This window comes from Podarcis raffonei, chromosome 8 (genome assembly GCF_027172205.1).
Source record: "Podarcis raffonei isolate rPodRaf1 chromosome 8, rPodRaf1.pri, whole genome shotgun sequence".
Classification (NCBI taxonomy): domain Eukaryota; kingdom Metazoa; phylum Chordata; class Lepidosauria; order Squamata; family Lacertidae; genus Podarcis; species Podarcis raffonei.
The window spans coordinates 14,891,191-14,906,945 of record NC_070609.1 but is presented as its reverse complement, the minus strand read 5'-3'; the positions used below and the strand labels follow the sequence as shown (position 1 = coordinate 14,906,945).

At 45.9% G+C, this 15,755-nt stretch overlaps 1 protein-coding gene across 3 annotated transcripts in view; it reads right to left on the bottom strand.

The window, feature by feature from the left end:
• Window positions 1–2,340: 2,340 nt before the first annotated feature.
• Window positions 2,341–15,755, bottom strand: part of PHLDB3 (pleckstrin homology like domain family B member 3) — a 37,451-nt gene continuing 24,036 nt past the window's right edge. For all 3 annotated transcript variants that reach the window (XM_053397990.1, XM_053397992.1, XM_053397991.1), the window contains 7 exons: window positions 14,795–14,888; window positions 13,462–13,630; window positions 11,971–12,058; window positions 10,240–10,296; window positions 7,454–7,673; window positions 4,972–5,057; window positions 2,341–3,410 (listed from right to left, as the gene is read on the bottom strand). In XM_053397990.1, coding sequence (XP_053253965.1) covers window positions 3,276–3,410; window positions 4,972–5,057; window positions 7,454–7,673; window positions 10,240–10,296; window positions 11,971–12,058; window positions 13,462–13,630; window positions 14,795–14,888 — 849 coding nt within the window. In that variant the 3' untranslated portion in view covers window positions 2,341–3,275. The remainder of the gene's footprint in view (window positions 3,411–4,971; window positions 5,058–7,453; window positions 7,674–10,239; window positions 10,297–11,970; window positions 12,059–13,461; window positions 13,631–14,794; window positions 14,889–15,755) is intronic.

The following is a 15,755-nucleotide window of genomic DNA, read 5'->3' as shown; positions in this document are numbered from 1 at the left end:
CTGGGTCACATCTAATCCAGCATTTTGTTCTCACAGTGGCCATCCGGATGCTTATTAAGGAAAGCCTGCAACAAGGATGCAAGGACAGTAGCCCTAGTACACCATTGTTTCACAGTGATATATAGGCAGTATAACCTGGCTGCAATATAACCACCATGTCTGATAACCTATTTGACCGTCTTAATCGCCTACTGAAGCTACCCAGCTGGTGGCTGGGTACCCACCACACCCTGTATCAGAAAATTCCATATTTTAACTAGGTGCTATATATGGAGCTTCCTTTAGTCTGTTCTGAATCTCCCAACATTCAGCTTCATTGGACAGGCCTGGGTTCAAGTCCCACAGCAATGGGTTACTGGAGAGGAAAAACTAGTCGAGTGACCAGGGTCACCCTCACACCAAGCCAGATACCACCTTAAACAGTCATGGCTTCCCCCCAAAAATAATGGGAGCTGGAAATTGTTAAGGGTGCTGAGAGTTGCTAGGAGGAACCTAATCCCCTCTCAGAATTACCAATTCTCACGCGCGGCTTAACATTCAATCCAACTTCACAGGGAACTCTGGGGACTGAAGTTCTGTGAGAAGAGACTCGGGGACCTTAACAAAGTACAGCTCCCATAATGCTTTGGGGAGTTCATAACTGCTTAAAGTGGTATCATAGTGCTTTAACTTGGTGTGAATGCAGCCTAGGACTAAACCAGGCATAGGCAAACTCGGCCCTCTAGATGTTTTGGGACTACAGTTTCCATCATCCCTGACCACTGGTCCTGCTAGCTAGGGATCATGGGAGTTGTAGGCCAAAAACATCTGGAGGGCCAGAGTTTGCCTATGCCTGGGCTAAACCATCCCCATTTCTCGGCACTATATGTAGGTGGTGATATTGTATGTGCTGGGTATATGCATTTCACTGAATATTCTTCAGAGGTGGACGAAAATTCTTTGACAGTTCAGGGAAAAGACAATTTTCACCTCCCAGAAATTTTCACCTTTCAGAATTTTGAAGGAAGCTGTTTTGCTGGCTCATATTGGGGGATGAAGGGAGTTGTGATCGAAGAGAGGGCAGGAAGGAAAAGGGGCAAAGTCTGTTGAGCAAAAGCAAATTGCCTATAAACAAGGCTGTTTGGGGTCAGTTAAAGATGTGACTGAGCCAAAGGGGGTTTGCAGGTCCTCTGTGCAGTGCAATGCAAGGGCCAACAATCAGCTGTTTGTCAGGGCTTGCGACATGCTATCTGTGGACCTTGCAAACAGTGACAATCAGCTGATTGCTGAGGCTTGCACAGTGACATGTGGCGTTTCACAAGCTGCAGCATCATCCGCATGGGCAGGAAAAAGGCATCACTCAGACATCTGGCAATTGACAGGTATGAGAGGAGCCATGGGACACTCACAGGAATGTGGGAAGCTGTCTTATAAACTGCTTTGAGGTTCTTTTTCAAGAGGTGTACTACTTTTATGAAATAAATAAATATTGAATGAGGCTGTTGGTCCATCCATCTCAGTACTGCTGCCACTCCAACACTTAGGAAGGCGTTTCTCCCACTCCTACCTGGAGATTGGACCTTGTACATGCAAAGTTGATGCTCTGCCACTGAGCTACGCTCCTTCCTCAGCTGCTGCTGCTCCTTCTACTTGTCACTGTGCTTGGAGAAAGCAGCTGACCAGGCACCAGAAAAGACTGAAGAGGAGCAAAACTAGCAGCCCACTGTTGGGGAGTGGGCCTGGGCAGGTGTCTCATGATTCCGAGCCCTGATGACATCAACCTTGATATCAGTCACTTGTGCACGGCAGATACGTAGTCATGGGAACAACTGGATATTCCATATAAAGTAAAGGTAAAGGGACCCCTGACCATTAGGTCCAGTCGTGACCGACTCTGGGGTTGCGGCGCTCATCTCGCTTTATTGGCCGGGGGAGCCAGCGTACAGTTTCCGGGTCATGTAGCCAGCATGACTAAGCCACTTATGGCGAACCAGAGCAGCGCACGGAAACGCCGTTTACCTTCCCGCCGGAGCGGTACCTATTTATCTACTTGCACTTTGACGTGCTTTCGAACTGCTAGGTTGGCAGGAGCAGGGACCGAGCAACGGGAGCTCACCCCATCGCGGGGATTCAAACCGCCCACCTTCTGATTGGCAAGTCCTAGGCTCTGTGGTTTAACGCCCAGCGCCACGTGGGTACCAAAATAGGCTCTAGCTAGTGCCTGGTGTACTTCCAGGCAGATGCAGGAGAAGAGCAGGATTTGACACAGAGAAGTTTGCAGGGGGAGGGAGGGTGGTCAACTTAATTATCACGAGTGAAACCTCCTTATTGCAGGAGAGAATAACTTGAGTGACATTCAGATCTGTTTCCACTTTAAAGGTTGACACAATAAATAGCCCACAGTTTTATACATAGTTGCCCCTTTAAGCAGTGTCCCAGGTATTCCAACAAAAGAAAGACCGACCGAAGCACACAATAAATACAAGGAGGTCTATACAGCGTGGGCAAGATGCCTTGCTTTTCCGCATAGGGGGTGCAGCAGTTTTTTACCCCCCAAACACACATATTAAGAACCAATTCCACAATCCAGTCAAACCCACGTGAATGCAGTGTGACAAAAACACTACTGGGGAAGGGTGGAAATGCCACATGGTTGAGCGAGTCTAAACAAGTAGCAATGATGGAAATAAGATGTACTCCTAAGGGTTCCAACCAGGACCAAATCTCAGCTGGTTGGGGCTAGTGCAAGTCATGACTTCTATAAAACCAGCAGGAGTCTACTTGTGACTCATGGAACGTCCAGCCAACTCATAAAATCCACATGAAGTCCAGATGATTTGCTTTGTTCGGCAGGAGCTACAAGTTCCAGAGAAGTTGGTTTTTATCCTTCGGAATGGAAGTCACTTTTATTTATAGAAGAGTTTCCATCTGCCAAGACATCGCCCTAAGTCTTTTCTGATAGAGGGGATACTCAAAACTCTCTTTGGAGCTGGTCCATTAAAAAACAAACATCAGTATTCAGGCAATTTGTATGAACAAAACAGGCACGGCCAACCATTCTTATTGACTGATTATCCTGTTATAAGGTACTTGGATTCCACCCTGTTGTTCCAAAGATCAGACAGGCCGCACGGCCTTCTGACCGAACATGAAAACACTTGGCCTCTCCTGTCTTGCCATCAGTCTCTGTACTGGGGAGGAGCCATATTTTACAGCAGAAGAGTCCTCCTTGGAAAGAAGTGCCAGGCCCCATAGTCAAGCATGGGGAGCCACGTGTCCACAGCAATCAAGGCCCATCAGTAGCGAACATTCTCCTCTGCCGCTGTGACAATCGCATCCATCCAGATACGCATCGCCTCCGGGCTAGGCGCCACCATGCAGAAAAGGCGGTCATAAGTCTTGACACAGAAGGTCATCTTGGGGCTGGGGCTCTGGTGGAGAGGAGAGTCAAAAGAACAATGGAAACACAAAACTTTCTCATGATGCGCTTTTTAGAAATCCAACCCTTCCTCCTCCAAGGACCTCGCGGCAGGGCACGTGGTGCTCTTTCAACACCTCCCCCCCACTTTCATTTTATCCTCATTGCCATTTTGTGGGGGGGGGGGCTCAATTATAGGAGAGCAGCTTTGCAAAGCCACCACATCTCAGTGGTTAGAGCAGGTGCTTTGCACAAACCCAATTTCTGTAGACTCCATGAAAAAAAAAATGGATCTAATATATTTGCATTTGTTAATATCATCCACTCTTTAAGCCATACTATGCATGCTGCCTCATAATACAATTTGAGATCTGGTAGTGCAAACCTTTCTCTTTCTTTTATTTCCGTTAGCAGTTTGTACTTTATCCTCGGTTTTTTGCCCTGCCGTAGAAATCTTGCCAAATCTGTCTGCCATTCTTTAAAGCAATTTAGTCCACTTATTATTGGGATTGTTTGAAAAAGAAACAACATTTTTGGTAGCACAGTCATCTTCATTGTAGCTATCCTTCCCCATAGTGACATATTTAGCCTACTCCAGATTACACTGGGGTAGATAAGGGGCAGGGAACTGAAAGCGGATCACCTAGCTTCTCTTATTTCACCCCAGGATTCTCCCTAGGTCACCCTCACCCCCATTTGCCCTGCTTCACACTGTCCTCGGGTGGTTTTTGCTTAGCTGGAATGTGGCAATTTGTTTGGTTAGTTGTTTATTATCCTGCCCAAAGGAACCAAGGGTGGCAAAGGACAACTCTTCCCAGTTTACAAACCCTTCACCCCCAGATCTACACTCCTCAATGACCGCTGCTCTGTGGCTTCCTGACATGCTTTTGGCTGCCATTTGCTTGAATGGAGAGAGGCCACCGGCTACTGTATGCAAAGATTAAGGGTCACACCTGTGGCTCCACCCACTTTTGCCCTCCTGGTCCTGCTCAACGCTGGCATATGGGCCCCAGAATTTTGCCCCTGATGTAACTTAGTAACGTAAGAACCTGCAGCCCACGTGGTCCAGCGTCCTATTCTCACAAGGGCCAGCCTGATTCCCCCAAGCACAAAAACACTCTCCCCTCTGCTGTTTCCAGAAGTGTTACTGCCTTCAAATGGGAGAGCCAGTGTGGTGTAGTGGTTAAGAGCGGTAGTCACGTAATCTGGGGAACCGGGTTCGCGTCTCCGCTCCTCCACATGCAGCTGCTGGGTGACCTTGGGCCAGTCACACTTCTTTGAAGTCTCTCAGCCCCACTCACCTCACAGAGTGTTTGTTGTGGGGGAGGAAGGGAAAGGAGATTGTTAGCCGCTTTGAGACTCCTGAAGGGGAGTGAAAGGCGGGATATCAAATCCAAACTCTTCTAGTAAAGCCAACGATAGCCCTCTCTTCCACAAATTTGTCTAATCCCCTTTTAAAGCCACCGGAGCTGGTGGCTATCGCTACTTCCTGTGGCAGCTAGTTACAACTATACTCTGCATCAGGGGATTTCACGGCGAAGAGAGTTTTAAGGGTGGTCTGTGCTTTTAGGTACCTTGAAAGCACTACGGAGATGGTCGTAGTACACCTCTTCGATGGCCTGGAAGTAAATGACGCCCTTAAGCTTGGTCTCCTCTTTGTCTGCAACGAGAAAGAAGCAGAGGGGCACATTAGGGAGCTGAGAGCGGCGTGGTAAATACCAAACAGAGGACCGGCATGAATTTCTAGGGCACATCACATTGACCCCTCCACAACACAAGCATAGAGGCATTCTCTAAGGGAATCTCGGACATTCCAGGATTGGGTGCCAGCTGCAATTCCTTAGGGAAAATAGTACTGGGTTGCAGACTGCAAAACTTTAATTTCTTCGTTTTTATTTTTTTATTTTAAAGAGAGAGTTTCTAGTCCTTATGGATGTGAAACAAGTGAATGGCTATGGCTTAAGAGAGGAAGCCTGGTGGAATTCAAGAGCCTGAGAGGGAGATGAATATGCTTTCCAGTATATTTCACTTTTGTTAGCAACTTGCTTTCCCCATGGATGATGATGATGATTTTCATTTTTTATGCTTATATGCAAATTCTCACATGCAAATAAGAAATATGCAAACAGACTTGATTTGTATGTTCTACACATACCAGCGGTTTGAGCTTCAATCGGCATGGGGAGATTAATGCCGTGGACAGACTTTTGGGATCAAAGGAAGGTGCTTTGTTGCAATAAATGGATGCTTCTGCCACCCCACCCCACCCTGCAACACAAATTGCAGGGATGTGCGCAGGATCTGGATCAGTGCTGTGGCAGAGTCAAAGGGATAAAGCCTACCCCAAGGTCCTGATCCAGATTGGAGCCATGCACTGTCAATTTCTGAAAGAAGAAAAGGCTGCTCATATGATTAACACCACATGCAGTTTGGCTCTAAGTCTGCCCATTGAGCCTAAAACTTTCTGCACTGGATGGCAACAGCTCTCTTTCCTGTTTCTGCTGCCTGAGACCCCTTTGACTGGAGATGCAAGGGAGGAATTAAAACAGGGACCTTCTACAGGCAGAGCAACTGTACTCCAACAGTACATAGCTTTCAGAACTGGGGGAGGCAAGAGCCATCCCAAGCAGCAGGTTCCGATAACAGGTGAGCACCCAAGTAGCTAATCGGGGGATAAGCAGGCTCACCCTACTGTAATCAAAACCCCAAATTACCCCATCCTCTAAAAGGTGCCAGTCTTTTAAATCTCAACAACAAACCCATGATTACATGAAACACACTCAGTAAACACACAAGACGTAACCGGCTGTACTTTTGAATAAATAAGGTATTCTGTTCATTGTATCAAATTGTAGATTTCAACGGAAGTCTCATAAAGTTCAACAAAAAAAGCAGAAGACCCAGTGGATCAGTTCATTCTCTAGTCTGTTCATGCATAAGGTCCATACAGGTATAAGTGTCTATTCCACCTGTCTGTTCATAGAGTCCAATAATCCACATGAAGGGTAATATTACAGGATAGTGGATCTTATAGCATAGTAGTGGTTACATATGAGCTTGTTCTTCTGATGGATAGCGAAACAACGCTAATATTCCGGAAAGCCTTGCCTTAGACTCTGTGAAAGGATTCTGTGGAACTGTAACAAAAGCTCTTCTGCTTTTGAACTTTATGAGACTTCCGTTGAAATCTACAATTTGATACCTTATTCATTCAAAAGTACAGCTGGTTACGTCTTGTGTGTTTATTGAGTCTTTTAAACCTCTGCATGCAAATGAAATAAAGGTAAAGGGACCCCTGATCGTTAGGTCCAGTCGCGGACGACTCTGGGGTTGTGCGCTCATCTTGCTCTATAGGCCGAGGGAGCCGGCGTTTGTCTGGGTCATGTGGCCAGCATGACTAAGCCGCTTCTGGCAAACCAGAGCAGCACACGGAAACGCTTTTTACCTTCCCTCCGGAGCGGTACCTATTTATCTACTTGCACTTTGACGTGCTTTCAAACTGCTAGGTGGGCAGCTGGGACCGAGCAACAGGAGCTCACCCTGTTGCAGGGATTCAAACCGTCGACCTTCCGATCGGCAAGCCCTAGGCTTTAGACCACAGCGCCACCCGCGTCCCATTGCAAATGAAATAAATACATCCAATTTTTTTTTAGCTTTTCATTTCTCCAGAGAACATTTATTTCAAGTTGGACAGCTCCGTAAATGCAACATAAGACAGGGTCATGGGTTCAAGTCCCACACTGGGCAAAAGATTCCTGTATTGCAGGGGGTCAGACTAGATGAATCCTCATGGCCCCTTCAATTCTCTACAATTCTGACTCTATGGACATTTTTGCATGCACTTCATGCATGTTTGGGAGTTTTGCTCCCAGGTCAGAAAGCCTTTCTTCCACCCCACTTCAAGCCATAAAAAGTGGGAGCAACCTCACAGGACCAGCCTGTTGGATCAGGCCACTGTGAGAACAGGATGCTGATCTAGGTGGGCCTCTGGCATGATCCAGCAGGGCTACTCTTACATTTTTTACATGGCGGTCGGTCGTGGACTCTCCTTCTCACCTGCATAGTAGGCCAGGACACGTTTCTGACGGTCAAAGGTGAACCACCGCTTCTTCCAGGTCTTGATCCTGCCACCCATCTTGACCAGGTAGCCTTTGCAGGACTTGTTGGTCACCCGCACCTGGGAGCAGGTGTCTACGCTGTGCCCCGATGCCTCCAGGTGTTTGCGCAGGTCGAATGTGGCTTGTTTTTGCTCCCGGATCTCGGCTGGGTTAGGATCCTGCAGGACAACAAGCATGGCAAGGGTTAAATTTGGAAGTGGGTTTTTTTTTGGGGGGTGCGTGCGTTCAGAGCAGCCTGTACTCTGCGACTGCACCATGTAAGCACAAGAAGCCAAACCGGGCACAGAATTCAGTTTCCTAAGGTTATCGGCTTTATGCTTTTGCCAAAGCAAGTTTCTAGTCCTTATGGAGGCAAAGAGCAGCTTGAAATACATGTGAGGGAAGAACACCCAGGGAGTTATACCAGCGACGCTGGGACAAAAAGAACAGGAGAGGACTGTTGTCTTCAAATCCAGCACGCCAGCTTACTCTAAGTATCTGATCTGGTGACTGTGGGAAACCGGCTAGATGGACTTTTGGCAAAGCTGTTCTTGCAATCTTATAATGAAGCCTCACGTTCTCAGGCTAGTGGGTGGGAGCTGAGCAGAATTTGCTTTTGAAGCTTGACTGCCTTGTAGAACACATCTCTCCCCACTTCCTACATGCAAATGGCGTTTCTGGTGCGGAATGGGGATGTTACTTTGGGTATGAAATTCTGGCATTAAGTGAAACATTACAGATATAATCACCAGCTTTCTTTTGGAGTTAGCCCACCTGACCGAGCATTGCCTACCTTGACTGACAGCACCTTTCAAAGCAGAGATATGTACTTAACAACGAACGAGCATAAGAACAGCGTGGCTGCCGGATCAGGCCCATCTAGTCCAGCATCCTGTTCTCACAGCAGCCAACCAGATGCCTGTGACAGACCCGGAAGCTGGACCAAAGGAAAAGAGCACTCTCCCCTCTAGCATCTGGTGGTTCCCTCGCTGCGAGAAGCCAAGTTACAGGGAACCAGGCAGAGGGCCTTCTTGGTAGTGGCACCCGCCCTGTGGAACGTCTTCCCACCAGATGTCAAAGAGAAAAACAACTATCTGACTTTTAGAAGACATCTGAAGGCAGCCCTGTTTATGGAAGCTTTTAATGTTTAACAGACCATTGTATTTTAATATTTTGTTGGAAGCCGCCCAGTGTGGCTGCGGAAACCCAGCCAGATGGGCAGGGTATGTATGTATGTATGTATGTATGTATGTATGTATGTATGTATAAATAAATATATTATTATTATTATTATTATTATTATTATTATTATTATTATTATTATTAGCATTACTGCCTCCAACCAGGGAGGCAGAACACAGCCATCATGGCTAGCAGCCATTGATAGCCTTCTCCCTCAAGAATTTCATCACTGCCTCCTGTGGAAGAGAGTTCCCCAGATTAACTATGTGCTTCACGAAGAAGTACTTTTGTTTATCTCTCTATAACAGAATTCAAATTGTAATACAATAAAAGAAACAAAGGGAGCAATATAATTACTATTGTTATTATTATTATTTATTGATTGACATACCGCTTACATGCCAAATGGCTTCTAAGTCATATCTAACTACATAGCCATTAGAAGACATCTGGAGACAACCTGGTTTAGGGAAGCATTTTATAGTTTTATTATGTTTTTATATATGTTGGAAGCCACCCAGAGTGGCTGGGGCAACTATTATTATTATTATTATTATTATTATTATTATTCTATAAATTCAATAAATAATTAAAGTACACAGTCATAGTTCCATTGGGGCATTACAACATTCTTAATTAAAATATCTCCGCTTCTGGCATCTTCAAGCAGGACTGGGAAACAGACTCTCAACTAAACCTCTGGACAGGAGCTACTTAAATAAAAAGCCAATTAAGATATTTTAAAAAATAAATAAAATAAAATAAAGCATCTGCCACAGAAACATTGCTTCCGCAGAATTCAAATTGCAATGCCATGAAATACAGTGTAAGAAATGAAAGAAGCAATAGTGAAAAATCAATGTGAGCGTTTAATGAGGGCATGCCACGGACCACTTGAAGGATGCTTGTGGGCCACTCATGGTCCACGGACCACAGTTTGGGAACCCCTGACATAAGCTAAGGCTATCAATGGCTACGATCCCATGATCTCTATTTGCTAACTGCAGCTCGGCTCTGAATACCAGCTGCAAGGCAGCAAGAATGAAAGTGTGTTATTTACACTCCTGTCCTCCTTGTGAGTTTCCCGTAAGCGCCTGCTTGGGCACTGAAGGAAACAGAATGCCAAAGAGCAGATCAGCCTTTGGTTTGACTCAGCTCTTAGGAAGAAGCACGGGCTTGCTCACATGTTCACAGAAGCTACCTCCTCTGGTCAAAAAGCTGAATTGTCGTGCAACAAGCACACAGAGTGCAATGAGACAGTGTTTGCGGGAGGGAGGCTTGATTAATTTCATTGTACACAGGTTGTACAATGACAATAAAGGTATCATTATTCTTAAATCATTTCCCCATCCCCCTCAGGTGTATGGTGGCTGTCCGGAATGCGCTCTGTGCATGCTCAAAGTCCTTCCCAGTTCACAAGATGCATACCAGAAGCAAATTTGCAACAGGCTCCAGGCTTAGTCTTGGCAAAGCCTGTTTGAGCTCAAGCCACCTTCCCGCTGGGATCCAAAGATGAAAAGGGATCGTAAAAGCTCGTTTTTGATTTTGCAGAAGTTCTCCTACCTTGGTGGACGGGGGCACCTCCATGCGTTTTGCCTCCTCGGCGGCTTTCTTGGCCTCCTGCAAGGAAAGGGAGAGAGCGGGCGATAAGCAGCGAAGCGCCAGCAGCCACAGGCATACCCCAAAAAAGACAAACATCACACGGGCACATGCACACAACCCCAAACCGCAAAAGATAAAAACCAAACGGACTCCCAGACTCCTCCCCTCACGCTCTCTCTCCGTGAAGACCAGGCGAGCAGAGAGCTGACATAGTGAAACCTGCTACTTCCTTGTCATCGGAGGCACATGGCAGGCAACTGAGGTTACTCTGATTTATGTTCGCTTTCCCCCACCGCCTGCCCACCGGCTAGACCTCACTACTAACAAAATGTTGCGGTGTTCCGTCTCAAGCAAAGAAAAGGGAGTTGAGCAAAGCAATGATGCTGTTAGTTAATGTTAGATTCTGGACTTGGCGGTCTATCGCCAAGGCTTCCTGCAGCTGTTACTGGGGAGTTTTGTGTTATGTTTGTTTTGTTTTCATGGCACAATATATTTATAGTCCTATTCTTCTTCTTTTTTAATGTGCTGCAAGTTGCTTAGAGCTTTTCTGGTAACAAGTAGCTAACAGGCCTATTGATTCATTCATTAGCTAATGAAGAGAAACCAATATGCAACTCCTAGTCATTTTTTAAACAATGCTTTGACATTCCTGTTTTCCAGGGGGTTGGGCTAGATGTCCCTTGGCAGTCCCTTCCAACTCTGCAATTCTATGATTTCCTCATCCTCCTGCGATGAGGCTATGTTTTAATATTTTAATGTTTCAATATTTTAATGTTGTATTTTAATTTTGTTTTTAAGTTGTAATCATTCAACTTGTTTTTATTATTGCTTGCAAGCCGCTCTGAGCCCGGCCTTGGCTGGGCAGGGCGGGGTATAAATAAAAATTATTATTATTATTATTATTACATTGAAACGAATAGCAGAGAAAGCATTACATCATTAAATATGTTAAATTTGTAAAGTCATGTAGCTTAGCATAAATAATTCCCCAGATTACATGAAACAGCAGGCTATGAGAGCCGCATTTGGCGGAAACCGAACTGCAGCAGAACAGAAAGGGCGTCTCTTGCGACAGAGACAGGTTGGAAGGGAAACTGCTACCTTCTTCTCTTCCCAACTTCAACACCCATTAGCATACCCAGATCTAGTGGTAGTTGAGCAGTCTGATTCCCTCTGAGCTTCATGGCTAAGTGAGGATTTGAACCCTGATCTCTCCAGCCCTGGCCTGATGCTCTGCCACTCTACAACTCTGAATTGCATTTAGGTGCTTTAGCATTTATGGCCTCATATGCAAAGAGTATATGGGTGATATTGTGCGACGGAATCCCATAATGCTGCTAATAGGGGAATCAGGTCCAATAGATTTCCTGGACCTCAGTATGCATGTCAGTTTATTAACCCACCGACCCCACTGCCTTGGCCCCTATCAAATTCTGTCTCACTCCCAAGATCTTTTTACATCAGAGAAAAATGCAGGCAATGCACATAATGTTTAGCTTGGTCCTCATGCTCTTACACTTTGGGGAATGTGTGTGTGTGTTTATGTTTGTGTTTGTGTTGGGAGAGCTGGAGAGACTTGTGGTATGTATACATGGGTGACATCTTCCCACCCACCCCAAATACCAGGGATTATTCTGAAACCAGAGGAAGGCCAACAATCTTGGCCTGGAATTCGTTGATCTGACTTCTCACCCTTTCCTGCAGCAGCCGCTCTCTCTCGGCCATGGCCTCCCGCACCCTCCGTTCCATCTCGGCCAACTGGGTGACACAGTTCCCAAGGCTGTCGGGAGACATTTCTGGTTAGTGATGGTGGAAGTGAACAAGCAAATATCAGGGTGTCGGCCTGAGCCTGTAGTTCAGGACTGGCTGACATGCTTAGTCCCTCCAGATGTCGCTAGACTACAATTCCCATGAGCCCTAGAGAGCACAGCCAATGTTGTAGCTGTAGTCAGAAACATCTGGAGGGGACCACATTGGCTGCCCTGTGGTGGTGCATCAACATCTGGAGGGCCACACACAGTTCTAAGTATTTCAAGAGACACAGCGCCTCTCTCCACCTCTCTCTCTTCCGCAGGAGGGAAAGTGGGAGATCTCATGAGTCCTGCTGGATCTGGTCAAAGGACCGTCTAGTCCAGCATCCTGTCCTCACAGTGACCAACCAAATGAGAAACCCACAAGCAGGACATGAGTGTGACAGCTCTTCCCCCTCCTGCGATTCTCAACAATTGGTATTAGAGGCATACTGCCTCAAACGATGGCGGGAAGAACATATTCACTGATCAAGCCAAGTAGACTTGCTAAGATGTATAAGACTGAATCAGATAAGTGTTGGAGATGCAATGAGGTTAAGGGTATGTTCTTTCATATGTGTTGGACCTGTAAAAGGGTAAAAGAGTATTGGGAAATAATTCATAATGAATTGAAAAAAATGTTGAAAAGCACTTCCCCCCCAAAAAAAAACAACAACCCCAGTGTCCTTTTCATTGGGGATAATTCAGACGGAATTTCCCAGGTGCCCAAAAAAGTTATTTATATATGCCACCACTGCGGCCCCTGTTTTGTCAGCCCCCAAATGGAAAATGAGCAGGGTGCCAACTAAAGAAGAATGGCAACTTAAACTGATGGAATATGCGCAGCTTGCGGAACTAACAAATAGAATAAGAGAACAAGAAGAACTTACGTTTAAAGAAGATTGGAAAATGCTTGTTGAATATATGGGGGGGGATAGTGTACACTTGAAAACGTTGGCAGCATTAAGATAAATTCAACAGTGTAAATAAGTTTCAATGGATGTAATAATGGAATACTGAATGGTTTAGTTTATGTAAAATATGCAGGGATTTATGTTATGCAAAATGAACCATGGAAAAAGAAGAAGGGAAGTCATTGATATTTTAAGGTTGTTCAAATGAATATTCTAAATTGTAAAACAGAAAATTTAATAAAAATTATTTTTAAAAAAGAACATAGCCACTGACGTTCTCCACAAATTTGTTCAATCCTCTTTTAAAGCCATCTAAGTCTGGGGCCATCACTGCCTCATGTGGACTCCCATGGTTTAATGTACTAATGGAATGGCACCTGCCGAGTGGAGAAGGCCGGAGTGCCAAGGAAAAGGCAGCTGTCAACTGGGGAGGTGTTTGTTGGGACAGGCTGAGATTAAGGAAAAACGGATGTGCTCACCTATAGGGTCCTTGGCCGGACCCTCCTAGCTGCCCCACAGCTCCTTGGCCGGCCAGCAGCTGGTAGAGGGGGTTGTTGAGACGTGAATATTGCAGGTTTGGGCTGCCTAAGTAGGGCCTGTTGCCCCCACCTGAGAGCTGTGCTGCCAGCATGCTGGGATCCAGAGCGCCTGGAGGGAGAGAGGAGGAAAGTGATTGGTTCAGCAGCTCCCAAAAGACATAGGGCACATGGTCCTCATCAGAAGACAGTGAAACAGACCATTGGTCCTCTAGCTCAGTACAACAATTGGCAGTGACTTGAACCAGGGAAATTCTGCATGCAGGGCGGATGCTCTCTCTCTCTGAGCTATGGCCCAATAACCTCCCCCCCCCCCAGAAAACCCTCTCTGGAAATCTTAATTTTTGATATAATTGGTCAACATAGGGTTCAAATCCCCACCCAGCCAGGATGTTCCCTGGGGAGCCTTGGACCAGTCACTATCTCTCAACCTGACCTACCTCACAGGGTTGTTGTGAGCTTAAAATGAGAGGGGAGAACCATGCGCACACCACACTGAGCTCCTTGGAGGAACAGTGGAGTATAAATGTACCAAACAAATAACAGGTCCATTTGTTTTCCTGCCACACCATTTAGATAAAAGAGACCGAGTTCCTGTAAAATATCTTATTTCAAACCTCTTGGTTCACTGCTTAGGTGTGGTTTGTTTGTGTTTTTGCCAGCCACCATGAAGTTCAAACCATGCCATCAGTGAAAGAATGGCTGGTGAAAGGCTAAGGAGTTGCCTCCCCCTGGAAAAATCGTGGCTTTAGGTTGTTTTGGATTACAATTCCCATCATCCCTACCAAGGATCATGCTGGCTGGGGCTGATAGGAGTTGTATTCTAAAATGCCTGGAGGGCAGAGATGGGTTTACCACTGGCTCATACTTTTTGGAGGTGAAAGGGGCTTTTCGCATCAATGGGTAAGGTGGATAGCATTCACTGTTTACTGGAATGGGTGTTGTACTTTTCACTGGATAGAAGTCAGTTTTTTGTGCTAAAGTGATAACAACAACCTCTGCAACCAAAATGTCATGTATATGAACCTTACCCACCCACCTCCAAAAACAGTATTCCTTGAATTTTCCCCTTTTTCTTGTCTCATGCTTTACGCCCACTCCAAATAACTGGTTGCTAGCTCATTTCTGGGCCCAATCCAAGCTGCTCACATTCATGTTTAAAGCTGTAATTGACTTAGGCCCCAAATACCTGAAAGACCACCTCCTTCTTTGATTGTTGTAACCCACCCTAGAACCTTAGGGTGAAGGGTAGGTAATTAATAATAATAATCTGTACCATGCATAGAAAGGGGGCGCTGTGCAGTCCTGGTCATGAGGCGTTCTCCTCTCCTACGGGGGAGACTTGCGGTCCTCTGCAATCCAATTGATCCCTGGGCAGAGAAAACAAGAAGGTAAAAATTAGGGTCGAAGCTCCCACTCCACTTCTCCCCTCATGCTTTGCAAAGAGCCAGGTTTTCATTTGTTCGTTTGTCTGTCTGTTTGTCTGGTAATTTCTTAGGCAACTTTATGAGAATTACACCCAGTAAAATCCATCACACATAAGCAACAGCACTTACCTCTTGAGCACCAGAAATAGAGGGAATGATTCAACAATGTGGAGGAAGGGTCTATTAGCCACAAGTGGCATCTAACTTAACTTCTTCCTTCAATGGAAGGATTTAGAGCAAAATATACTGTGCATCAGGAGGCTTGGTTTGGTAATCACTTCTGCTAAATGAGCCACCACAGCTGCTAGAAGGCCATGAAAATTTGTGCCCTGGGCTTTTTAGATTTGTCTGCCCACATACTACCTGGAACTAAGGGGATGCATTGGAAGCCAGATGTGAAATATATTGGCATTATTTTCAGCTCTCCTACCCCACTGGGTGCCCTTGCTCCAAATCCTTTACAGGGGCTTCCACAGCAGCTAAACCAATGTTTACAAATTGTTTCCCCAAGGCAGTGCCTTCGAAAAGAACCCCTTGTTTCTACTTTTCTTGTTGTTTGGTTAATGATTCCTTGCCAGAAGGAGGTGCTGGAACTTGGTGTGTGAAGTTCCCCATAGAATGATCCATTTAAACCCCATTTTGACTCCACCTACCCTGGTTGACCACTGGATTCCTCTGGCCAGGGAGAGAGTTTCCTGTGCTGGCTGAGACTCACAAGAGCTCCTTGGGGCCTGAGCAATAGCATATTCCTGAATTACGGATTATTTGTTGATCCTAGCTTGCTCCTTGCACCTTACTCTGGTTCGCCCT